Here is a 25846-nt window from a genome sequence, read left to right on the forward strand (position 1 = left end):
GGCTGGTTTGCCGGCAGATGAGAGGTCCATCTGTAGTTGCTAGTGGACATCCCTGATTGTGTCCTCCTTTGTATCTTTAAAGTTGTATTTACTGTGACCATGATGCACAGGGGCCACGGGGACCAAGAATTCAATTGTGTGGTGCCCCCAGCTAGGATTGTGGGGGCTCTGGGAGCTTGGCTGCCCGGGTGATCTTTCATTGGAATCAGTGGGGCAGCCTGGAGATATCAAGGTCAGACCAGGAATTGGCAGGTGTTGGAACAGAGTGAACTCAGCTGTGGGTGTCTTGCAGGTGGACATCCGTTTCCCGCAGAGTGGAGCCCCTGACCCTAACTGTGTGACTGTGACTGGCCTTCCTGATAATGTAGAGGAAGCCATTGATCACATCCTCAACCTGGAGGAGGAATACGTGAGTGTCTATCATGGGAAGGGTCTGGGCACGGGCAGGCACAGACTGGGGAGGACAGACTCCAGTCCAATTTGGGGCTGCCTTCCTTTCCTACTGGGCAGGGACCGACTTACAGAGACCAGACCTCACCCAGATTTAGGGTCAGTCTCCTAGAGAGTGTCTCAGGCTTTTGGCCTGTCTTGTGCTTGACCCTTTCTTCCTTAGTCCCTCTGACTTGTTCAGGCTGTCTCAGTGCCTCAGTGTTCTTGTCTGTAAATTGGGTGTGATGATACCCCATGCCATTTTGAGACGTATTATGAGGATTCTGAGAGATGAAGGCCCAAGTCAGTCCTGGAGGGCTGTGAGTCTGCAACCGATTCAAAAGCCATTTGGGGTCCCACACTAGTGCCACCAGCCTCCAGGCGTTATAAAGCAGTGTTCTGGGAGGTGGAGGGCAGGGGCAGCCCACTTGTGGTCCCGTGACATCTTCTGACCCGGAACTTCCTTCTGTGCTGGCCTGACAGCTGGCGGATGTGGTGGACAGCGAGGCTCTGCAGGCGTACATGAAGCCCCCTGCCCATGAAGAGGCCAAGGCTCCGTCCAAGGGCTTTGTGGTGAGGGACGCCCCTTGGGCGGCCGGCAGCAGCGACAAGGTAAGGGCCGACCGAGGCTTGGTCCTGCTTGGGGGGTGACCCTGGTGCAGGGAGGCATGGGCCGCCATTCAGTGGTTCCCAAGGGGTGCTCGGGAGGTGACTTCCTGGGAGCCTGCATCAGGGAGTGGTGACCTCTGTCCCTCCTTCTCTCCCCAGGCTCCTGACATGAGCAGCTCCGAAGATTTTCCAAGCTTTGGGGCTCAGGTAGCCCCTAAGACTCTCCCTTGGGGCCCCAAACGATAATGATCAGAACGGAGAAACGTCTCCAGCTGCCAACCTGAAACTACCCCACCATGAATACTGTGTCTTAATCTGACCCAGCGGCTGGATCCTATGTAAATTGTGTGTCCCCTCCCACCCCCACTCCCAGCCCCACCCACCCCCACGAGGTCTCCTAGTGAAGCCTGGAGTGCTGGGTCCTGCGTGCTGGCCGCAGTGGCTCACGACCATAGGTAGCATCCACTTGGCACTCAGAATCTGTTCCGTGACATCTCCACTCTGGGACAGACTTTCCACTGTTTTAAACACTAAAATCACAAGTGAAATGCTTCATAATAAAGTAATTGAGACTTTCTAAGCTTCCTGGTCCACTCAGCATGTCATTAGCACTCTAACCTTCATTATGAGATCTCCCTAACTGTGGCGAGGAGTCTACTTCCTGTGTCATGACCTCAGGAAATAAATTTCCTTGACTTTATAAAAGCCAAAATGTTTGCCCTCTTCCTTTCCCCAGCCCTTCCACTTTTGGGTTTGTTTTTGGTGGTTGTTTTATCCCAGGCCTTCCTTTCATAGAGCCAATCCGCTTTCTGCCACCTGCCTAAAAGGCCACTTAGCACAGGACGTAGAACGGGGACAGAGTCAGAGTTGGACAGCGAGGGCGAGGGACTAGCGTTGATGGCGGAAGGGACCAGAGAGGCACCAGGGACGAGTAGCTGCTCAGTTAACCTAGTGTGGTCCTCACTGAGGGCCAAGACCACCCAGACTCCACAGCCCCCCACCCCCAGCCCACCAGCGGCCTCCTTGGGACGGAAGATCCGCACAAAACAAACCAAACCCAGAAAAGCGGTTCCCGCTCCCTTTCCCTTTGTTCCCCCCTTGCAAAGTCAGCCCGCCTCGATGACAGTATTAGCAGAATAGACCTGGCTTTGTGGATGGCATGTGCCCGGCTGAGGGAGAGGCGGGCAGAGCCGGCCGCCTTGGCCAGGGAGCCTGGAGGAAGAACGGCTTGATTCTCTCTGTCTCTTTAATTCACCACCTCCGGTCCCTGCCCTCCTTCCCCCAGAACAAGACAGAACCAACACTATTCCCGATTGCCTTCTTTCTACCTCAGAAGCCAGTGTGGTGGGGGTCTCCTGCCCCTGGCCTCTTGATTTAGACTCTAAGTTTGTAATTCTTTTTGTTGGCCACAGTCCCCTGAATGGTCAGGGCTTCTTTGGAAGGGCCTTTCAGTGGGGGGTGGATGTGGCGTGGCCATGCAGGGATGCCCGGTCCACGCCAGATAGCGGGCAGTGCCGCGTGGAAGCCGCTAATCGGCTCCTGTTGGCCCAGAGAGGCGAGGCAGGATGGTGCCCCCTGGGAGCGGACCTCCCTTTCTGCGTGGGCTCCAGCGTCCATCCCTCTGGGCTTCTGGTTGCTCTGCCCCAACTGCCGGCCTAGGCAGAAAGGGGCTCTGTGTGAGCCCCCTTGCCAGACCTTACCTTTAGAGGGGCTGCTCTTCCGGCGAGAGACAACTCTGCCACGTGCACGGTCTCCTTTGTCGTCTTTGTGGGGGAGCAAAGGGGCCTCGGGAGGCGGCTCCCCCATCTCCGATCCCGGGGGTCCCCAAAGAGCCGACGGGCCCCTCTTCCCCAGTCCCGTTTCCTAGGGCAAGGCCCTCTGTTTCAGTCTCCTCCGGCTCCTTGCTGAAACACTTGTGAAGTGTCGTCCCCTTTGCTTAGATTCCTCCTGAGAGTTTCGAACGACCCTTCGCCTGGAGGTTCCCTGGCAAAGCTCCCCTGTGGTTAGAACCCGTCTTGAGTCTGCTTGTGGGCAGGAATGGCGAGTAGGGGAGGAGTGAGCGTGGGTCCCCAGCTAAAGGTGGAACTTCTTGTAGGGAGCAGACAGACTTGGGTCTTCCAGAAGAGAATGTCCCCATATCTCGAAGGTACCCCAAGGGGGAAGGCTGGGGGGGTCCGTTGTCCCCATCTTTCCCCTTCTCTTCTTTCTGCAAGTGTTTGAAAACCTTTCCCGTTGCCTGCCCTTCCCCCGGATCCCCCTTGCGCCCCGTCCCTCCCCTTGATTCTTGTCACGGTCCATCGTCCACAGCCATCACCCCCTCCTCCCCAAGTAAATTAAATACTCTTGCAAACCTTTTGCACATCTCCATTAACTGCTAAATGTCTTAGATGCGAGTTTGATTCCTAGCGGCATATTTGTAAACCCCCTTCCAAATTCTTGGGGCTCGCCCCTGCCCCTCCCGCCCGCCCCCTTTAAAAATAAAGGTCAGAAAATGATTGTACCTAGTACTTTGTCTCCTCGCTGCCCCTGTGTGCGGTAAGCATCCCGGGCAGGGGGAGGGGGATTGTCTGTCCCATTTCTCGTTTTTAATGTCTTCCATATCCTATGTTTCCATGGCAACGATCCCTTGGCCTTAACTTTGGAATTTGGAGATTATATGCAAACATGTAAAAAGGCTCATGAATATGGATGACACTGGAATTTTATAAATTCTAAAATAAAATCTGAAACAGTTGTTGGTGTGCTGGAGACTTATTTGCACCTGCTTTGGGGGGGAAATGGGGAGGTCCTACAGGTTCTAGTTCTCAATGAGAAAGTGTATTTAAAGTGCTATGTGACTATTACTAACATAATTCAAGGCACTGTGGAGAAGAGCCGGGAGTCAGCAAGAGCCCGGCTTAAATTTAAAGTGCCTCAGTTTCCTTCTCTGTTAAAATAGGGATAGGAGCACCTCCCTCCCCCCGCCCCGGTGATTGTGACAGCCCGAGCTTGGCACAGAGGAAGTGCAGTTATACTTAATATGTCACTTTTTCAGCACTAACCTGGCCATGAACGTTTTTTTTTTTTTAATTGACTTTCCATATATAATTAATTTTCTCTATAATCTCAGCTATTTCATACATTTTTAAAAAATAATTATAGCTTTTTATTGACAAGACATATGCATGGGTAATTTTTCAACATTGACCCTTGCAAAAACTTCTGTTCCAACTTTCCCCCTCTCCCCTAGATGGCAGGCAGTCCCATACATGTTAAAGTATATCTTAAAAAGGTCTGGCAATTGTCAATGTAAAATTACCCATGCATATATCTGGTAAATAAAAACTATTAAATTTTTTTAAAAAGTATATCTTAAAATACAATACATGTGTACGTATTTATACAGTTCTCTTGCTGCACAAGAAAAACAAGCTTTACAAAGAAGGTAAAAATAACCTGAGAAGGAAAACAAAATGCAAACAATAACAGAAAGAGTGCAAATGCTTTGTTTTGGTCCACATTCATTTCCCACAGTGTTCTTTCGCTAGCTGTAGTGCACATTTTTTTTTTTTTTTTTAACTTTTTATTTTTCAAAACATCTGCATGCTTGGACAATTCTTTAACATTAGCTCTTACAAAACCTTGTGTTCTGGTGTTCTCCCCTTTCCCCCACGTCCTCCCCTAGATGGCAAGTAGTCCAACCTCTGTAAATCCACTATATGTATATATATTCATACAATTCTTTTGCTGTACAAGAAAAATCAAATCAAAGCGGAAAACAAAGTGATGAATAAAGTGCAAGCAAACAACAAAATGTTATGTTATGATCCACACTCAGTTCCCACAGTCCCCTCTCGGGGCAGATGGCTCCATCACTGAATCATCTCATTATTGAAAAGTCACGTCCATCAGCATTGATCGTCGTATAATCTTGCTGTGTATCTGGTCCTCATTTCCCTCAGCATCAGTTCCTGTCAGTCTCTCCAGGCCTTTCTGAAATCATCCTGCTGGTCATTTCTTACAGAACAATAATATTCATGTACGTAACTTAGTCGGCCATTCCCCACTGATGGGCAGCCACTCAGCTGCCAGTTTCTTGCCGCTTCGATTTCACACATTTGAAAATAGGATTCCAAGAAAGGTTTTGTTGCCTTCCCCAGACTGACGCAGCAGAAGGAACGACCACCGGCCCTCACCTTGGACAACTGTGCTGCAGGGAGCCGGGCGGGGCTGGGTCTGCATGTGGGGTTTCCTCTGCTCCACGTGGAGTCTTTGAGAGATGGCCCGGCCATCGTGGGTGAAGGCGACACTCAAAGCTCACTCTTCCTGATTCCGAGCTGGCATTCTCAATATGAGGCGGCTCTAGAGTGCACTGGGTAATAGGGTAATGCTCGTCTAACAGTCCTATCTAGAACTAATAGAGTCACCATGGTGAGAGAAGGCGGGGCGGGCTGTGGGGAGAGCTGGGTCTTTGATCCAGGCCCCTGGGACAAACGAGGAGCCTCATTCTCCCGTCTGAAGGGAATGATCCCTTGGCCAAGGCCTGCCGGAAGGAAGGATGAGAGAAGGTGCCAAAGTAAGATCTGTGCAAACGGCAGCTGTTACTGAAGTCCCACAGTCGGGAAAGGCCTGGCTCTTAAAATAGCGCTGCTGCACCGGGGTTACCAGTGTCTGGGGTGCTTTCCGTAAGCCTGGGCCAGGTGCTGTTCCGGGCAGGTGGTCCCAGGCCTTGTCCCTGCCGCTTGGCTGTCACTCTAAGGGACAATAGAAGCCTGAGACCCTAGGAGACCTTTAATCATTTATCTGAAATTTGTTGAATACTGCACCAAATGTGTCTAAAAACAACCCCCTTTACCCTGTTTGGAAAACCTTAGAAGCCTGTTTGCCACCCCCAGAACTGATTTTGAGAGAAGAAAGTTTCATTGCTTGAAAACCCAGAGACAGTAGTCGGGGCTTCCCGTCGCCTTGGGGATTGCTAGGAGACGCTGCTTCGGTTCTGGGACCGGACCGGGCGGCAGTTCTTACTATTGGGGTTTGCCTGGGCTCTTCCCCGCACGCTTGTGCTGGTACTTCCCCACCCAGTTGCCCGGCAGCCTGCTGTCCAACAGAAACCTTTCCAGCCCCCAAGTAGAGGGGTTTAAAGTTGGCCCAAGCGGCAGTGACCTCAGGCTATCTAAGACTGGGTCACTGAGATTTGTACGGAGGAAAAGGGGCTTCCATATTCCACACCCATCACCTGAATGAGATGGGCAGTGACCTCCGGGGGCATTTCAGGGAAGACCTTGGCTTGGAGCCCTGCAGGTTGGACTTCTGTGGCTCTGCCCCTCCTGGGGGGACCTCTGCCACTCTAGGTGGTCATCGGGAGTTTTGGAGAGGAGAGGGGCTGGGCATGAATAGGGAGAGCGCTCTGCGCATGTGGGGGTCCCATCCCCATGGAGGGAGGGTCAGGGTACAGCCTCCTCCAAGGCTTAGAATTCGCCCTGTCAGGTCACACCTTGACTGGTCCAGAGGTGATCCCCGAAATCAAGTTTGTGACAACAGCAAGAGACCTCATTTTGTTCCCAGATCAAGCTCCTCTCCCGCCGTTCCTGCTTGTTAAAATGGGTGCTAGCCTTCCTGATCTTCTACTTCCAGTTTAATGTCTTGGTCTTTGGCTTTGTTTGTTCCAAAGAGAATCTGTCTCAGGGAAAGGATCAAAGGAGAAAGGGAAAACCTTCTTAGCCCATTTTGACTTGCTAAGATAGTCCTAGCAATTAAACATGGATCATACATGGGGGGGGAGGGGGGAGACTTCACAACGTGCTTTTCTTCTCTCCCCCGCAACCTGACTAGAAGGGTGCCCACAGGCAGCCAAGCTTCATCTACTCTTCGGTTTTATTGCTTGAATCTCACTGTCTGGCATTAGCATCTCCCCCAGGAGGAGGAATGGGAACGTTTGAGCTGTGGGGTATGGGCAACAGGGCAGCTGAACCTTGTCCCTGTAAGGTCCCTGGGTGGCTCGTGGGATGGGGCTCGTCCCTTGTGCCATGCAAGAATGAATGGACCGCCAGATGAAGACAATTAATAGGCGTGCTTATAGTCTGAGCCTCAGTTTCCCCATCTGTCCTCCTTGGAGAGATTTGGAATAGTCCAAGGTCAGGACCTGAACTGGGGAGAAATTGTGGAAATGGTAAAAGTTCTGTCATCTCCAGTCCAGATACTGGAATAGGCTCCAATTCTGGCTTCTGGGAAGGAAAGTTAAAGGATCAAGGAAGAGAAAGACAAAATGGAAAAGCAAAGAGATAATTAAGGAGTTAAGGAGTAACTGGAGAGCAAACTGAGAGAGTGAATGGGGGGCTGGGGTCAGGGATTGCATGTTGGTGGAAGGAGAGAAAATGGGGGTCCTAAGGCTGAGGAGGGGGAACTGGATCCTTGCTAGGAGGTGGAGAGAGAGAGAATAGAGGGGTGGTTCTTGGACGCTGCAGAGCCTGAGCAGCCCTCGCTGAGAGCTCATCCAGGAAGGGACAGGGGACAAGGGAAGAGTAATTCACAGGTGACCCCGGTCCTGTTTTGTCCAAGACCCATCAGAGAGACGACAGATCCCATTTCTGGTGACTGGCACAGAGACCCGCACGGTGCCGCCAGGACCCTGGAGACCACTGCTAATGTCAGTGAAGGTGAACCATCAATCCAAGACGGTGGAGAGATCAGTGTTGGTCACAGGGGAGGGAAAGGTTGTTTCCGGCTCAGTGTTGGCCAGGCATTCGCCACTGTGCCCCCTACGGAACCCGCGTCCTGGTCTCCCTAACTACATCCCTTACAATGGGGTGCAGGTGAATGGCTCGCTGAGAAGGGGGAGTCGGGGTGCGGGGTTCGAGCTGCTGCTCCCCAGGCCAAAGTGCAGGGTGGGGGGTCCTGGCCGGGGATAGAGCTCACCTGACAAAGGCTGGACGCCAGCCTCCTTCCTGTCCTCCATCCTCACTCTCCACCACCCAGTCTTACTGACACTGGAGGCTTCAGCTATTGTCTCCTCTGCTGACGCAGGGACCGAGATAAGGGAGGACAGTGGGTCAGGGCGCTGAGCAAGCCCCCGTTCCCAGAGGGCTGCAAGGCTGAAGATCTCTCTGATCCCCCTGAAGACCCCGGGAGGGAGGCGCTGTTCATGTCATTGACAGAGGAGGAAGCTGAGGCAAACGGGGGGCAGGGGCCCAAAGCTTTCCTTCGCCTCCTTCTCCACAAATCAGGCTCCCCGAGCCGGTGCTGACCCATTTTGGTTCTGTGAGCTCAGCAGGCAGGGGTCAGAGTCTGAGGCTGACTGCCCCTCTAGGCCACACCCCCTTGGGCTTCATATATAATCCCCTCGGACGGTTCCAAGGCAGCAGAACCCGGAGTCTCTTATCAAACTCCAGTGCCAGCACCTACGTGATACGGCATGATGGGAAGAGCCGGTGGCAGGATCTGAGTTCTAATCCCCCTTCTGCTTCTCCCCTCCCTGGAGGATCCTGGGTAATTCAATTCAAAAAGCGTCTATTGGGTGCCCACTCCTTGGCAGGCCTGGGCCAGATGCCAGGGATAGAGACCAAAGGGCTTCCTGGACAGGGCAGCCTTTGCTTGACCTAAGTTCTGAAGGAAGCTGGGGGCGCGTAGACAGGAGTGAAAGTGTCCCCATGGGGGAGGAACGCAGGATCATGGACCTCGGGGGTGAGATGGAATATGGGAAAGAAAGAGACCAGGGTGGGGAGAGCTTACAGTTCCAAGCCCTGGGTTTTGTTCCGTTTGGGCTGGGGGTGAGGAGGGAGAGGGAGGAGTTTGGCTGCGAGGTTTTACTGTGCTGAGGAGCCTGGAGGTCAGATCTAGCTCTGGGAAGCTTTGGCAGCTGAGTGGAGGTGGGAATTGAGTGGGGAGGTCCCCCCGGGCCCAGACCCGGCCTTCTGCCACAGACAGACCAAGAACACGAGGAGAGAAGGGTGGCAGACGCCGGGGAGCCACGGCACACTCCTGCCGGGTCCACAAAGCATAAGGGTCATTGGAAGGGAGGCAGGAGATTGAGGGCACCAAGGGTCCCCTCCAAACGCAACACCTCGCAGGACAGATGGGCAAGGGCATCTCCACTGATGAAGGGAACCCCACATGCCTCCAGGGAGTGCTTAACGAAGGCCTTTTCATTCACAGAGATTATTGCTCCCAATGTAGATCTGCAAAGAGCTGTGGGGGTCAGCCAGAGAGAAGTACTGGAGACAGAAGGATTTTCCGGGGCTCCCCTCCTTTGTGAACCTAATGCCCAATGCCTTGGGTTATCTGGAGATACTTGTCCAATTCTTTTTTTTTTTTCTTGAGGCTGGGGTTAAGTGATTTGCCCAGGGTCACACAGCCAGGAAGTGTTAAGTGTCTGAGACCAAATTTGAACTCTGGTCCTCCTGAATTCAGGGCTGGTGCTCTACCCACTGCGCCATCTGCTGCCCCTACTCTTATCTCTTTTAATTAGATCTACTTTTGCCTTGCCTAAGATTGGGATGGCTAACCTGCTTTTTTTTTTTTTTTTTTTTTTTAACTTCAGTTGAAATATGATATATTCAGCCTTTTGCCTTTACTTTGTATGTATCTCTATTTCAAATGTGTTTCTTGTAAACAACATATTATAAAATTCTGGTTTTTACTACTGGCGTTTGATGCCCATTGCCCAGCTTCGGTGCTTCCCCTGAGTCAGTCATTGGTAAGCAAACACTGATTTTTAAGAACCCATCAGGATCCGTGGATTCAAAACCAGCAGTGATCTAATCCTTGCTCTCAAGAAGCTGCTATTCTACACTTTCCCTTTCTTGGATTTTCTCCCTGGTTCTGATCTGCTTTTGGAGGTTTTATTCCAAGATCTTGGGGGGATGGGGTGGGGAATGGCCATAGAAGACAGAATACTGATTATCACAGGATTCCATACCCCCCTTGCCCAAATATCACTTTTTCTGGGTCTAAGAACAATGCTGTGTCATGGGTTTTTAGCTGGGCTCCCTCAAATCACAAGGCAGATTTTCCCCTGCACTTTTTCCTTCCCATCTCCCAACATTCTCATTCCATCCATCTCACTCTATCCCCCCCTTAAGCTTAGAAGTCATGGGAGGGTTTTTTTTTTTTTTGTTTTTTTTTTTATTTCAATTCTAAAATTCCCTTTCATCTTGTAGATTATCTGCAGGTTGGAGTTAATGACCTGAAGAGTGTTCTGGAGAGTTCAGATTGTTTTCATGAACTGCTGTTTAGTCATGGTCCCCAAACCTGTCCTGAGTTTGAGGGAGAAATGGAGACATAAAAAGCCAATTCTACCAGATGGTAAGTTCATCAGATAAGTTCAAGCTTTAAACATCACGAGTAAGGAGAGTTCATTCTTATTTATGCCTCTTGCTTCCTCATCACTACTTTCCTTCTCCCAACTCTGCAAACAAGGGCTTTGGTTCTTACCCAGATATTCCTCAAACACTCCCTCCTATTTCAAGTTCGTAGTTTGGAAAGGAAAGGGAAGGGAAGGGAAGAGGAAAGGGAAAGGGAAAGGAAGGGAAGGGAAAAGGGAAAAGGAAAGGGAAAGGAAGGGAAGGGGAAAGGGGAAAGGGAAGGGAAAGGGAAAGCGAAAAGAAGGGAAGAGGAAAGGAAAAGCGAAAGGAAGGGAAGGGGAAAGGAAAAGGGAAAGGGAAAGGAAGGGAAGGGGAAAGGGAAAGGGAAAGGAAGGGAAGGGGAAAGGAAAAGGGAAAGGGAAAGGAAGGGAAGAGGAAAGGAAAAGGGAAAGGGAAAGGAAGGGAAGGGGAGAGGGAAAGGGAAAGGGAAAAGGGAAAAGGGAAAGGGAAAGGGAAAGGGAAAGGAAGGGAAGGGGAAAGGGAAAGGGAAAGGGAAAGGGAAAGGAAGGGAAGGGGAAAGGGAAAGGGAAAGGGAAAGGGAAAGGGAAAGGAAGGGAAGGGGAAAGGGAAAGGGAAAGGGAAAGGGAAAGGAAGGGAAGGGGAAAGGGAAAGGGAAAGGGAAAGGGAAAGGAAGGGAAGGGGAAAGGAAAAGGGAAAGGGAAAGGGAAAGGAAGGGAAGGGGAAAGGGAAAGGGAAAGGAAGGGAAGGGGAAAGGGAAAGGGAAAAGAAGGGAAGGGGAAAGGGAAAAGGGAAAAGGGAAAGGGAAAGGGAAAGGAAGGGAAGGGGAAAGGAAAAGGGAAAGGGAAAGGGAAAGGAAGGGAAGGGGAAAGGGAAAGGGAAAGGAAGGGAAAGGAAAAGGGAAAAGGAAAGGGAAAGGGAAAGGAAGGGAAGGGGAAAGGAAAAGGGAAAGGGAAAGGGAAAGGGAAAGGGAAAGGAAGGGAAGGGGAAAGGAAAAGGGAAAGGGAAAGGGAAAGGAAGGGAAGGGGAAGGGGAAAGGGAAAGGGAAAGGGAAAAGAAGGGAAGGGGAAAGGGAAAAGGGAAAAGGGAAAGGGAAAGGAAGGGAAGGGGAAAGGGAAAGGGAAAGGGAAAAGAAGGGAAGGGGAAAGGGAAAAGGGAAAGGGAAAGGAAGGGAAGGGGAAAGGGAAAAGGGAAAGGGAAAGGAAGGGAAGGGGAAAGGGAAAAGGGAAAAGGGAAAGGAAGGGAAGGGAAAGGGAAAGGGAAAAGGGAAAGGAAGGTTTTGTTTAACATGTATGAGACATGAGACTGCCTGCCATCTAGGGGAGGGGATGGAGGGAAGGAAGTTGGAACAGAAGTGAGTGCAAGGGACAATGTTGAAAAATTACCCATGCATATGTTAAATATTCCAGTAAAAACTGCAGAAATTGAGCCAGGAGAACACTGTACATAGTAACAAGAATATGTTCAACTGTGATTGACTTGGCTCTTTTCAACAATTTGATGATTTAAGCCAATTCCATTAGACTTGGGATGGAAAGAGCCATTCACACCCAAAAGAGAACCATGGAGACTGAATGTGGATTGAAGCATAGTATTTTCACCTTTTTTATTTGTTGGTTTTCTTCTTTTTGGTCTGATTTTTCTTGCACAAAATATATTTAAAGGGATCACATTTAACCTATATAAATTGCTTGTTGTCTTGGGGAGGGAAGAGACAAGGGAAGGACAGAGGAAAAATTTGGATTTGCACAAATAGATGTTGAAAACTATCTTTACATGTATTGAAAAATAAAAAACTACAGAAATCCATGATTGCCATATTGTTACACGAGTAGACAAATTCTCCAGTCCATTTTCTTTTTCCTTACTTCATTTATTTTTTTGCTGAGGCAGCTGGGGGTCACACAGGTAGAAAGTTTTAAGTATCTGAAGTCAAATTTGAACTCAGGTCCTCCTGACTTTAGGGCTAGTGCTCTACTCACTGTGCCACTCAGGTGCCCCTCCATTTTCTTTTCTTTCTTTCTTTCTTTCTTTCTTTCTTTCTTTCTTTCTTTCTTTCTTTCTTTCTTTCTTTCTTTCTTTCTTTCTTTCTTTCTTTCTTTCTTTCTTTCTTTCTTTCTTTCTTTCTTTCTTTCATACTTAATAGTATTTATTTTTCCAATTACATGTAAAAATAATTTTCATCATTCACTTTGATAATTTTGAGTTCCAATTTTTTTTCTTACTTTATTCCTTTCCCCCCCCTTCCTAAGGCAGCAATCAACTTGATAGAGTTATATATGTACAATCGTTTTTAAACATTTCCATAACTGTCATGTTGTAGAAGAAAAATCAAAACAAAAAGGAAAAACCAGGAGAAAGAAGAACCGCCCCCCCCCCCAAAAAAAAAGGTGAAAATAGCAGTTTTCGATCCACATTCAATCTCCGTAGTTCCTTCTCTGGATGTGGATGGCATTTTCTATTCCAAATCTAGTGGAATTGTCTTGGATCACTGTATTGCTGAGAAGAGCTAAATCTGTCACAGTTGATCATCACACAATCTTGCTGACACCGTGTAAAATGTTCTCCCGGTTCTGTTCCCTTCATTCAACATCAGTTTATATCAGTCTCTCCAGGCTTTCCTGAAACCATCCTACTCATCGTTTCTTATAGAACAATAATATTCCATTACATTCAAATACCACAACTTACTCAGCCATTCCCCAGTTGATGGCCATCTATTAATTTCCAATTCTTTGCCACCAAAACAAACAAAAAAGCTGTTACAAACATTTTTACACATGTGGGTTCTTACAAAAGGAAATTTTAGAGAGATGTAATTACAGGCATCCAGACCTGGGAATATGTTTGTCCATGTTAGTTGAAAAGGGCACTCTGATCTCCCTCAGAACCAAACTAGCATGTCTGAGAACATCAGCCAACAGCTCCCAGAATGCTCCACTAGACCCAGACATTCTGGACTAGGGAAATCAGCCTTTAGAAGAGATATTCCTCTGAGTAAGTAGGGAAGCTAAGAGAAGATTGCTCTTAGTGTGGTCATTGTTATACCCTGGAATCAAGTGCTTACAAGGAAGGTATTGGAGATACTTGTGGAACCTCTTCTCCCATAATCAAAGGAACTCTATTTCTCCATATTTTCCTTCTTCCATATTATCTTATGAAATATCTCGGGGCAGCTGGGTGGCGCAGTGGAGAGAGCACCAGCCTTGAATTCAGGAGGACCTGAGTTCAAATCTGGTCTCAGACACTTCACACTTCCTAGCTGTGTGACCCTGGGCAAGTCACTTAACCCCAGCCTAAAAATAAAATAAAATAAAATAAAATAAAATATCTCCCCGACACTTCTGGGGTGACCTTCAGCAACCTTTCTAACAGTGTATTTCCTTCTCTGTAAAATGAAAGGACTGTGCAAAAATGGTCTTTGAGGTCCCTTCCAGAAACTCTTTTTGGACCTCGGCTCTTCTCTAAAATGAATTTGGACTAGGACGCTTCTGAAGATCTTCCAGGTTTAGATCTATGATCTTATGATAATATGGCTTTTTTGAATAGGAGTATCCAGTGGGCCAGTCTTACAACTTTAATCAATAAACATTTATTAAGTTTTTAAAACTTCCAGATTTTCTTCCTTATCCTCACTCCCAACTTCCATTAAGAAAACACATATAAAGTTATGCAAAACATTTCCATAAAAGTCATGTTGTAAAAGAAAACATAGATCTCTTTTTCCTAAAAAAACAAAACAAAACAAAAAAAACTCAAGAAAAAGAGAGAAGGGAGAAGGGGAAGGGAGGGAGGGAGGGAGGGAGGAAGAGAGAGAAAGAGAGAGAGTGATTTCAATCTGTATTCAGACATAATCAGTTCTTTCTCTTTGTATGGATAACATTTTTCATAAATCCTTGAATCGTCACGGATCATTGTATTGCTGAGAATAGCAAAGTCATTCCCAGCTGATCATCCCATATCATTACTATTATTTTGTGCATCATATATATTGTACCTAGGATATACTATAAGATATTTAATATATATGGGAATGCCCGCCATCTAGGGGAGGGGGTGGAGGGAAGGAGGGGAAAAACTCGGAACAGAAGGGAGTGCAAGGGATAATGTTGTAAAAAAAAATTAATAATAATTACCTATGAATATGTACTGTCAAAAAAAGTTATTATTATAAAAATTAATTTAAAAATCCTATTATTTTGTGCATAGTACATTTCACTTTGCTCAAGTTCATGGAGGACTTTCCATCTTCTGAAAGCATCCTGCCCATCATTTCCCATAGAACAATTATATTCCATCATAACCGCACACTACAATTTATTCAGCTATTCCTCAATTGATGGGCATCCTCCCAGTTTCCAATTTTTTTTTGGCCCTGAGAAGAGAGCGGCTATAAATATATATTTTTGCAGGATTAAATTTAGATGTGCGTTGGACTTGAGATCTAAATGAACCATTCTATGATCAGTGACAGGAGGGCAATGGAATGGGGCTGCAGGGTGTAGCATATCACTAACAGTGACTTGTGAAGGAGGACAGAGGGAAAGACATGGATGTTACAGGGGCATATCCCTAGAGAGAAGGGCCTTTCACTAAAAGGACAGTAGAAGAGACACATCCCGAGTTCTAGGCTGAAGGCAGGGAAAACTAGCCAAGCCAGGGGAGAGCCAGATGTATCCTCTGTGGAAGATATATGGAAGGGAAATGGACCAAAAAAATGGTATCCTTTGAGAAGCAAGAAGTGTGACAATAGTGGAAAAATTTGGAGCCAGGAGGGACCAGTAGTTCTGACATTTCTTTAGTTGTGTGATCCTAGTTCTCTGCCTCGGTTTCCTCATTTGTCAAATAGGGAGAGGAATACCAGCAATGTTCACCCTCCAGGATTGTGATGAGATCAGACGAGAGAAGGTATGGAAAGCACTTTGTAAATGAAATCTTCAGTACCCTGGAAAAGTACTCCAGCTATTACTCCAAGCCATTTCTGGGTATTATTTATGGGATGAAGATTTCCAACAGGTTAGTGAAGATTTGTCTGCCCACCATGATGATCAGCATTTCCTGGGCAAGCTCAACAAGATAGCTCCCACTGTGTGGGAGAAAACCAGCAGGTTAGTAGGCAGGATGGAGGCAGGCAGGAGGAGGCTGCCTTGGGTCCCCACCTGAAGCTTCTCTCCCTCCCCTGCTCCTTTGGAAGACCCTTTCTGTGAGCATCTCAATCCGGGCACCGAGTTGGCCCAAGGGATGCTATTCTCCATCTTCACATTTAAGAAATTTGTAAATACAGACCAAAGCACCCCAAGCCATATATTGAGGAGAGCTCTTTCCTTCCCTCCAACATATCGATGCCTGGAAAACCAGGGAGAGCCACAAATGGATTTTCCAGGCACTGCTCCTGTGCATCTAGTGCACTCTTAATGATTTCTGTAAATACAGGGCTGAAGATAGGTGGAAAATTAAAAATAAATAAATAAAAATAAAGATTTACAGCTAGCTTTGGAACATACTTAACTAAAAAGAGATAGAAGGACTCTTTTGGTTAAACATCCTCCACTTCTCTCCCCAGCCTCTTTCTTGGCCAGGTTCCCTATTAGGACTCAAAGATGAAGGGCCAATGACCGTGATCACTGATTATACAAATAGTCTTTGTTTTAAATCATTTCATTTGAAAAACTTATAAACCAGGATACTAATTAAGAATAATCTGTCTTCTTCTTGTTCTTCTTTTTCTTCTTCTTCATCTTCATGTCTTTATTTTCATTTTTTCCCCCTTTAAATTCAAGGACTTCTCAGCCCAGAATATCTCATGTCAGATGAGACACATATTAGAAAAGTTTTAAATTATAGTTCTGCTCTATTGGAGATTAAGGATATTTTTTTAAGAAAGAAGGAAAAAAAGGAGGAGGGACTTAAGGTATAGGAGCTGAATTATGAGACAGAGTAATTCCTCTCATTTCAGGAAAGAGTGTTAGATAATTTATAATGACAATATCTAAATTGTATAAGATATTTTCCATTTGTAAAATGTATACATACATACCTTCTTTCATTTCATTCTCCCAGCAAGCCTTTTAATATTTTCCATTTGTAAAATGTGTACATACATACCTTCTTTCATTCATTCTCCCAACAAGTCAAAGCAGATGTTATCAGTCCCATGTCACAGATGGGAAAATAGAGACCCTTAAAGGTGAAGGTTCCCTAGCTTGTAAATAACAGAGCCAGTATTCAAACCCAATTTTTAGGATTTCACACCCATTGCTCCTCCTCCTGCAGATGGCACTTCCCTCAGGCAATGTGAAGGAGAAGATCTTAGAGCAGGAAAGTATTGCTAACTCCTGTGACCCCCATAATATTATACACCTTATTACCCTTTCACTTCTTCAGTAGTACTTTTCCCAACAAAAGTTTTGTTGTTGTCCTTTTGATCACGTCCTATTTGAAAGGAGCCTGGCCCTGATTTAAGCGATGATTTGGAGATGACAGAACACAGTGACCCATACCATCTTAGAGGTTGTTACAGATAAGGACCCCGAGCAGACACTGAGATTTCTCTGGTTTTAGAAGGAACACTGGGAAGTGAATGTAAACTGTTAGCACTACTGTCTATCTACCCAGGTTACTTATACCTTCGGAATCTAATACTTAACGTGCCACAAGAAAATGGGATTTACACACATATATTGTATCTAGGTTTTATTGTAACACATGTAAAATGTATGGGATTGCCTGTCATCTAGGGGAGGGAGTAGAGGGAGGGAGGGGAAAATCTGGAAAAATGAATACAAGGGATAATGTTATAAAAAAATTACTTATGCATATATGCTGTCAAAAAATTATAATTATAAAATTAATAAAAAAAGAGATTAAAAAAAGATTTCTCTGGTTTTTAGGAGAAATTATTGCAAATGCTCAGAGATAAGATAACAGTGACTAGTCGTCCTTGTTTATATAGTATTTATGTAGTACTTATTATATGTTAGGCACATGTTAAGCCCTTTATGAATATCTCATTTGACCCTCACAGCAACCCTAGGCTATTATTATATTTATTTAATAGATGACAAAACTGAAGAAGGCAGAGGTAGAAGAGGCAGCTAAGAAGTGTCTGAAGCTCTATTTGAACTCAGACCTTCTGAACTCTAGAGCCAGTGCTTTATGTTTTGTTCCAGTTCACTGTCTAGACAATAAGGTTTTGGAAGGCAGCAAAAGCCCCCAGGTGGAGCAGACTGCCTCACCCTTAGTGGAGACTTAAATGAATTTTAGGGAGAAATCTCAGGGACAAAATTCAGATAAGATACTTGAGACTGACCAGGGGAAGGACTAAGAGAAGCCGGGGCTGCCCCAGGAGCTCTTCAACAAATGCATTTTGAATAGATGTGTAGAAGATATGGAAGAAAAAGATAGAGGGGGAGGAGGAGGAAGAGAGGGAGGAGAAGGAGGAGGACAAAGAAGAAAGAAAGAATTACCAAGTCTAATAAAGGAAACATATAACTGAGGCCAGTTTTTGATGCTCAAAACAATCAAAAGAGATGTATGGCTTGTTTATTTTATTTATTTTAGGCTGGGGTTCAGTGACTTGCCCAGGGTCACACAGCCAGGAAGTGTTAAGTGTCTGAGACCACATTTGAACTCTTCTTCTTGAATTCAGGTCTTCTTGAATTCAGGGCTGATGCTCTATCCACTGCGCCACCTAGCTGCCCCTGGCTTGTTTATTTTTAACTATATTTGGATGATTGTCCACATTATGATGTGAGGTGAAAGGGGAATCCCTTAAATTAACCAATACAGTCAACTCAATTCAGCACGTGCAGCACTGAGGATTCGAAAATGGAAATGAAGTAAGCGCTGTACTCAGGTGTTGCTGCCGAATGACACTGAGGGACCCTATAAGGGACCAGTGAGGATGGAGAGACTTGGGGGCAGAAGCAGCCAGAAGGCCATTTGGATACAACAGGGGCTGAGTTAAGGGAAATATACAAGTACTGAAAGGGAAGCGCCTTCCCCGGTCCCTTAGTAATTGCAGCGTCTTCCTTTGGCTGCTTATCTCCTATTTACCCTGAATAGAATAGAGCTGGCTGGGTTGGGTTAGGGGCAGACTCCCTCCCCTTTAGACAGCAAGGGCTGGGACGGGCTTTGGCTTCCTTTTGTGTCCCCCAGGCTGCTCCTCAGAGGCACTTCATCAATGTTTATAGATCAATGGATGGGTGGAGGGACTGATTACCACATTTAGAAAGGCCCTTAAATGCAAGATGGGGGATTTTGTGTTTTCCTTGAGGACAACAAGGAGCCTCTTCGGAGCTTTTGAGAAGAGAAGATCCTGGGTTAGAGCCGAGGTTTATGAATATTAGAAAGTAAAAATGTGGAGGAGAGATTAGAGGGGGAATCCCAGGAGGAGGGAGTTGGCTCAGTCCAAGAGATAAAGGTCTGAAGTCAGGGAGAGGCTTAGGATGAGGGAGGGAAGAATTTTAGGAGTGTCTGAAGGTGGAATTGATAAGAAGGTAGAGGCACGTGAGGGGGAGGGGAGAAGAGGCAAGGAGGATTCCTTTTTTTTTTTTTTTTTTTTTAAATAAAACATTTCTTTTTTAAAATTTTTAAATTAATTTTATAATTATACATTTTTGGACATTATATATGCATGAGTAATTTTTGTAACATTATCCCTTGTATCCATTTTTCCAAATTATCCCCTCCCTCCCTCCACTCCCTCCCCCCCCCGATGACAGGCAATCCCATACATTTTACATGTGTTACAATATAACCTAGATACAATATATGTGTGTAAATCCAATCTTCTTGTTGCACATTAAGTATTAGATTCCGAAGGTATAAGTAACCTGGGTAGATAGACAGTAGTGCTAACAATTTACATTCACTTCCCAGTGTTCCTTCTCTGGGTGTAGTTATTTCTGTCTATCATTGATCAACTGGAAGTGAGTTGGTTTTTCTTTATGTTGAAGATTTCCACTTCCATCAGAATACATCCTCATACAGTATCGTTGTTGAAGTGTACAGTGATCTTCTGGTTCTGCTCATTTCACTCAGCATCAGTGGATGTAAGTCCCTCCAAGCCTTAAAGAGGACTCCTAAGAGAGGAACCCGGGCGACTGGAGGGTGGTCAGAGAACAGATCTGAGCAGTGTGGCTTATTGGATGCACTGGCTTTGGGAGGCCAAAAAAACCTGGATTCCACCTAGTCCTGTAACTCTTCAGTGTCTCAGGTAAATTCCTAAGACTGTATATTAAGGATGAGTGATCGGCATCAGTGGGTGGATTTTTTAAAAACTAGGAAACTCCCCAAGCCAAAAAAAATTATAGAGCTAGATAAATAAACGTCTCAGCTTTGGGGTTTTTTGGCTTCCTGGCTGGAATGATGACGACGGTCCTAAACTCTTTTAGTGTTTAACGTTAAAAAAGCCCTTCAGCCCACTCTTGCCAAGAATGGGCCAAATCCCAGAGGACAGTAGACAGTGTAGGCAGTGGCCCCGAAGAGGGCAGAGGAAAGCTCATTGGCCTGAGAAGATGCTCAGGGGAGACTCAGGGACCCCCCCATGATTCACTTCATCTGCCTTGGTTCTGGGGGTCGTATGTGTCCACTTGTGTTTCCTGGTTCCATGTGTTTTGGATATTTATACTTTTCCCCACTAGTGGGATGGAAACCTATGGGAAATGTGCCTTCTACGTAGGTAGAAATCTTTCTAGTCACCTTTTTTCCTTTAGTATCTTTTTGCCACAAATTAATGTCTTTTTCAATGGGTTTAAAAGAAAACATACTGGTGGGTTTTTTAAATGTTTTTTTAACTGGATGCTAACCCTATGAGTCATGTGCCTTGAGTCTAGAGTAGTTTAATAGGGCTTATACTTGTGTTGTGCCACAGTTATCTTTTAACGTCCTGACCCAGTTTCCCTAATTGTCCTAGTCAGTGACTCTGCCTCTGGTTATAACCATTCCTTCTTTTTTTTTCCCCCTGAGGCCCTAAGTGACTTGCCCAGGGTCACACAGCCAGGAAGCGTTAAGTGTCTGAAACCAGATTTGAACTCGGGTCCTCCTGACTTCAGGGCTGGTGCTCATCCACTGCGCCACCTGCTGCCCCTATAACCTTTCCCTCTTCATATTAGGATAAAGGTCTTATCTTAGACCTCAGGCTATAACCATTTCCTCTTAATGTTAATGGGATAAAGGTCTTTATCCATTTTAGACATCATTAGAATATCAGGAGCCTCTCCAGTACCTCCCTCCATCACGTCATCCTCATCCTAGGTTCCTCCCCCCATTAGGTCATCCCCAACCAGGTACCTCCCCCATTATGTCATTGTTCTTGTTACCCTATAAAAGAATCTTGTGTCTGACCAACAGGGATTCTAGATGACAGGCGCATTCAGCCCTGGGACCACACCATGGATCCACTTGGTCCCAGTAAATCTCGCCCTTTTAAATAAATGATTAAATACGCTCTAATCTCTATCTTGCCTCAGTTTCTCCGGCATCACACTATGTGCTACTATAACTGTGATACTAAGAAAGCTTTTTGTTTACTGGCATTTGCTCTGGAGCCAGAAGGCTACAAGATGAGCCCTTAGTGGGGATTTGAGATTTGTCCATATTACCATGTAGCAGGATTCCCGTGCTTCAGCGGGGACATGGGGAGGGGTGCTGGCTGTGGATTCTCTGTGTCACCTCATCCCTCAGAGACTCAGTTTCCTTACCTGCAAGGGGAGGAGTTGGACCAGACAGTGTCCCAGGTCCCTCTGGGCTCCAAAGCTGTGATCATATGCTCTGCCTCCCCATCCCCCAATCTAATATTTCCTAGCGCATACTCACATTTTCATTTCGTATTCCCAAAAAGGGATGGTAGTTTCCTGGGTAACCTGAAAATCGGAAGAACATCCCTGGTTATTCAGGCACCAAGAGATGAGTCTCTAGTCTCTGAGCCTCCCACCAAAGGGGGAGTATGAATATGCCCCCCCACTCTGACCCTCCCTCTTCTGCACCTGGCTCATCACTGCCTCCCTGGGGGGGCTCCTGGAGCTCTGGGCCGCTCAGGGGACCAGCAACCTTCTGCCTCCTGAAGGAAGGCAAGGCGTTCCTGACTGGGAACTGTGTTCCTCCTCCTCCTCCCAGGAGTGTTGGCGGCTAGCCAAGAAAAAGGGACTTCTTGGTTCACAGAAACAGCTCTGCTGCGAAGTCAGCATCGTGGCACGTGGACAGCAGAGAGAGTTAGGAAATGAACCCATTTCCCAGGTTAGAGCCTTCTTTGCCCAATCCCAAGGCCGCTCTGTTCAGATATCCTTCCAGAGACCATCTAAGTGTCTCTGGGGGCTCCCTATTGGAGCACTACAAATCACTATTTATTGCATGGTCTCTTTAGGAGATGGCAACTTCCCAGGCTCTCTGGAGTGGTCAGTGGCTGTCCATTTTATCATGGATTGGAAATGCTTCCTCCCCAACCACCCATCATCCACTTTCCTGACCTGACTTCCCTCTGCTCAGGCCATTTTACTGAGAGATCGGTGCTGAAATGCAGCACACTGCCAAGACTTCCCAGACATCTGCTGGGCAACATGATTACTACTCTTGAAGGTCCCCCAGTTCCCAAAGTGCACTTGGGTTGGCAAGTCAAGGAGTCCCCAATTTAGGCTTTGGGGCAGTTCTTGTAATAGGTATAATGTAGCAAGTGGGGACTTTATTTGTTCCTGGTAATTTGATCCAGTAGGTTCCTGGTGATTCCCAGAGCCTGCCTGGGCATTGCAGGCCTGGGTTCTCTGCAATTCTGTCTCATCAGTAAAATTATAAACCTGATCATGTTGCTCTGGGAAAACATGATCACCCTTTCACACAGGCCAGGAGCTAATCAACACACTTGGATTCAGGAAAACCTAAGTTCTTTTACTAACAATGTCAGAGATGGGGCAAGTTACTTAAATTCTGAGCCTTAGTTTCCTTATCTGAACATAGGGATAAGGAGAGAGTCGGGAAACTGAATGGACCCACCGGTGGTGAGTTTATAGGACACTGCAGGCAGCAGTTGCCCAGGATGGTTAGTCATGGATGGGTCTTTGGGTCTGCTGGGAAAATGGGAATGAGTGAAATCACCGACCTTCTGGAAGAGTTGAGTACCACCAGCCTCCCAAGGATGCTTAGAGGTTCCAGAGAGACCCTGAGGCCATGGGATGCTGGCTCTGCAGCTATAGGGGACCAAGAGGGTCATCCAGCCCAATCCCCTCATTTCAGAGGCGAGGAAACTGAGGTAGAGTGACCTAGGTTGGAAACTGTCTCTGACACCTACCAGCTGTTGGGTGACATCGGGCAGTTCCTGTTTCTCTATCTGTAACATGAAAGTAAGAAATATAAGCAAATGGCAGTGCTCTAATCGGCTGAAGAGGTGTCAGCTATCCCCTGCCCTAAGCAGTATGGGATCTTCTCATCTGACTTGCAGCTAAAACCTCCCAGTCCTGGGTAAGAGAGAGAGAAGAGAGAAGAGAGACAGAGAGAGAGAGAGACAGAGAGAGAGAGAGAGACAGAGAGAGAGAGAGAGACAGAGAGAGAGACAGAGAGAGAGAGAGACAGAGAGAGAGAGAGAGACAGAGAGACAGAGAGAGAGAGGCAGAGAAAGAGAGAGAGACAGAGAGAGACAGAGAGAGAGAGAGAGAGAGAGAGAGAGGCAGAGAGAGACAGAGAGAGACAGAGAGACAGAGAGAGAGAGAGAGAGAGAGAGAGAGAGAGAGAGAGGCAGAGAGAGACAGAGAGACAGAGAGAGAGAGAGAGAGAGAGACAGAGAGAGACAGAGAGACAGAGAGAGAGAGGCAGAGAAAGAGAGAGAGACAGAGAGAGACAGAGAGAGAGAGAGAGAGAGAGAGAGGCAGAGAGAGACAGAGAGAGAGAGAGAGAGAGAGAGAGAGAGAGAGAGAGAGAGAGAGACAGAGAGAGAGACAGAGACAGAGAGAGACAGAGAGAAAGAGAGAGACAGAGAGAGAGACACACACACAGAGACAGAGAGACAGAGACAGAGAGACAGAGAGAGAGAGAGAGAGAGAGAGAGAGAGAGAGAGAGAGAGAGAGAGAGAGAGAGAGAGGAAAAGTGTTAAAAAAAAAAAAAGTGTTAAGTATTTTACAGAGAAGAAAACCAAGGCTTAAAGGGATCCTGTAGTTAGCGATGGGTCTTAAAGTTGAGTGTTTTATTCCCACTGCTCAGTAGGATTCCTGGCACAAAATAGGTGCTTAGTTAATGTTCCAAGGCCAGTCATGTCCTCCAATTGTGGAAGGAAAGAAATCTGGGAATCACTGGAAATCTCTACTATTCCAGTGATTTCATCACTGTGAGCCTAGGGAGCAAGGATTTCCAGAGGGAAGAGACCTCGGGGCCATCCAATCTAACTCTCTTCTTATTTCACACCATGGAGGTGGGACTTGGAGCCTTCCGCATATGGGACCATGCCTGAAAGCTGCCCATCCTGGGGGCTCACCATCCGGAGGGTTCACCCAGCATGTCTTTGCTGCCTCTTGATAGTGTGAGGGTCCCAGTGGACCCTCCCCACCGTCCCCCCGACTTAGGAATGAGATGAGTCAGAGCTGACCTCCCCTTGAAGAAGGCAATGTAGATAGGAAAGGAGTAGATGTTGACAAACTGGAAAATAAACACTTTTAAAACAAAAGAATCTTCAAATTGGGACTGGGTTTTGTGCATTTCTGAGGCAAAGAAAAGTACAAACATGGGGTCAGTGAAACTGGGACTTTTTTCCCCTGCTCCTCCCGCGGAAGTACTGTCCACAGAACACTAAAGTTGGGAGACCAGCTAGTCCAACCTGCTTCTTTAGAGGTGGGGAAACTGAGGTATAGAGAGGGGAAGGCCGTACAGCTAAGTTATAGTTAGAAGAAATAGGATCCTGGTCAAGAGAATTAAAGTTACCACCTTCTAGTAACTCAGTGGTTTGATCCTGAGCCCATCCCTGAAAAAACATGGTTTTCAGAAGTCAAACGGCAGAGGTCATAAAGGATAGTGGATAGAGGGCCTTCATTAGGTCCAGAAGAATCGAGTTCAAGTCTCACCTCAGACCCACCTGAGCTGTGTGACTTGGGGCCCCTTAGTCTTTCTGGCTTGGGAAAGCCTCTTGAATGACCTGGAGACCCTCTTTAAGATCCAAAGCACAGGGGATTTCATAGTGGGGATGCCTTATATTGATGAAATCCCAGGCCCAATTTTCCCCCTCCCCTACCCCTGGCAAAGTGAGCACAATTTTGTTTGTTTGTTTTTTTAACTGTTGATTTAAAATTTGTTTGAAAAAGACCTGCAAACAGATCTAGGGTTAGGGCTCTGGGACTTTGTCTACACTGTCAAATTTGGGGTATTGGTTAATTTGGCTAAAACTGTTTTTTTTTTCTCCTTTTTCATTCATTGTTCTAGAGATAGAGGGCCCTCCCTAGCTGTTCTGCTCTATACCTGGCCACTGGACTCAGATGGCGCTGGAGGAGAAAATAAGGCTGGTGACCTTGCACAGCCCTCCCTCTCTCATGTTAATCCAACTCACTAGCCTGTCTTGGTGGCACTCCCTATGTGGTGGCCCTCCTGGCGAGCAGAGGATGTACCACAACAACAACAGTAGCAACATCAACAAACAACAAGGCAGGGATAGGGATGAATGAGGAGAGTCATACCTGGAAGTGAAAGGGATGTAAAAGCGAAAGAGAGCAATAATTTACTTTTAATAAAAAGAAACTGATAAAACATTCTTCTTAATCATGACATTAAAAACAGACTCCCCTCTGCCTGTCTACGGTCATGTCTGTGCAAATAATCAGCCTTATTAAGTGACTGCTGTATGTGCCAAGCTAGGCAAAGACAAGAATGAAAAACAGTCCATTCCATCAAAGGGCATGGACATAGATGAATATAGTGAAAATTAATCTAAAGTAAATACAACATGGTGGAGCCTGGGAGGAAGGGAGGAAGGGAGGGGGGAGAAACACTAACACTTGGGAAGATCAGAATATCATATCAAGATCATGTGTACATATAAAATCAGGATTAGTGTCGTCCCATTTGATTTAGCCCTAGGTTTTAGCCAATCAAGATCATATGTGTGTATGTATGTATGTATGTATATATATATGTATATATGAAATCAGGATTAATGTCATCCCATTTGGTTTAGCCCTAGATTTTAGCCAATCAGGATCTTTCTGAATCCTCATGCTGTTACCCAGTGGGTTACTGATCCTTTCCAGTTTTGCGATGTTAATGAAATATTTTGAGAGTAACTATCCCCATTGTACAGATCAGGTTCCAAAAAGTTACTAGATAGGAAAGGAGTGGAGTGGAGCCAGGATGGAAGGCCAGGGCCCTGACTCCATATCCATCATCCTTCCCTAGCAGCGCGCCAGAGATGCTTCCTCCTTGGAGTTCGAATCCCCTCTTAGCCCAGTTGGTCAGAGCATCTGCCACTGGGACATAGATCTTGACCAGGGGGATGATGAAGGAAAGAGTCATGAGAGCACTTGTGAAACCAGCAATCCAAGGT

The 25846-nt window shown here is 46.5% G+C and overlaps 1 protein-coding gene across 4 annotated transcripts in view; it reads left to right on the forward strand.

The window, feature by feature from the left end:
* HDLBP (high density lipoprotein binding protein) overlaps nucleotides 1-3771 on the forward strand; it is a 77466-nt gene extending 73695 nt beyond the window's left edge. For all 4 annotated transcript variants that reach the window (XM_074297961.1, XM_074297962.1, XM_074297959.1 and 1 more), the window contains 3 exons: nucleotides 293-409; nucleotides 913-1041; nucleotides 1198-3771. In XM_074297961.1, coding sequence (XP_074154062.1) covers nucleotides 293-409; nucleotides 913-1041; nucleotides 1198-1284 — 333 coding nt within the window. In that variant the 3' untranslated portion in view covers nucleotides 1285-3771. The remainder of the gene's footprint in view (nucleotides 1-292; nucleotides 410-912; nucleotides 1042-1197) is intronic.
* The last annotated feature ends 22075 nt before the right edge of the window (nucleotides 3772-25846 follow it).

This window comes from Sminthopsis crassicaudata, chromosome 3 (assembly GCF_048593235.1).
Source record: "Sminthopsis crassicaudata isolate SCR6 chromosome 3, ASM4859323v1, whole genome shotgun sequence".
NCBI classification, from domain to species: Eukaryota; Metazoa; Chordata; class Mammalia; order Dasyuromorphia; family Dasyuridae; genus Sminthopsis; species Sminthopsis crassicaudata.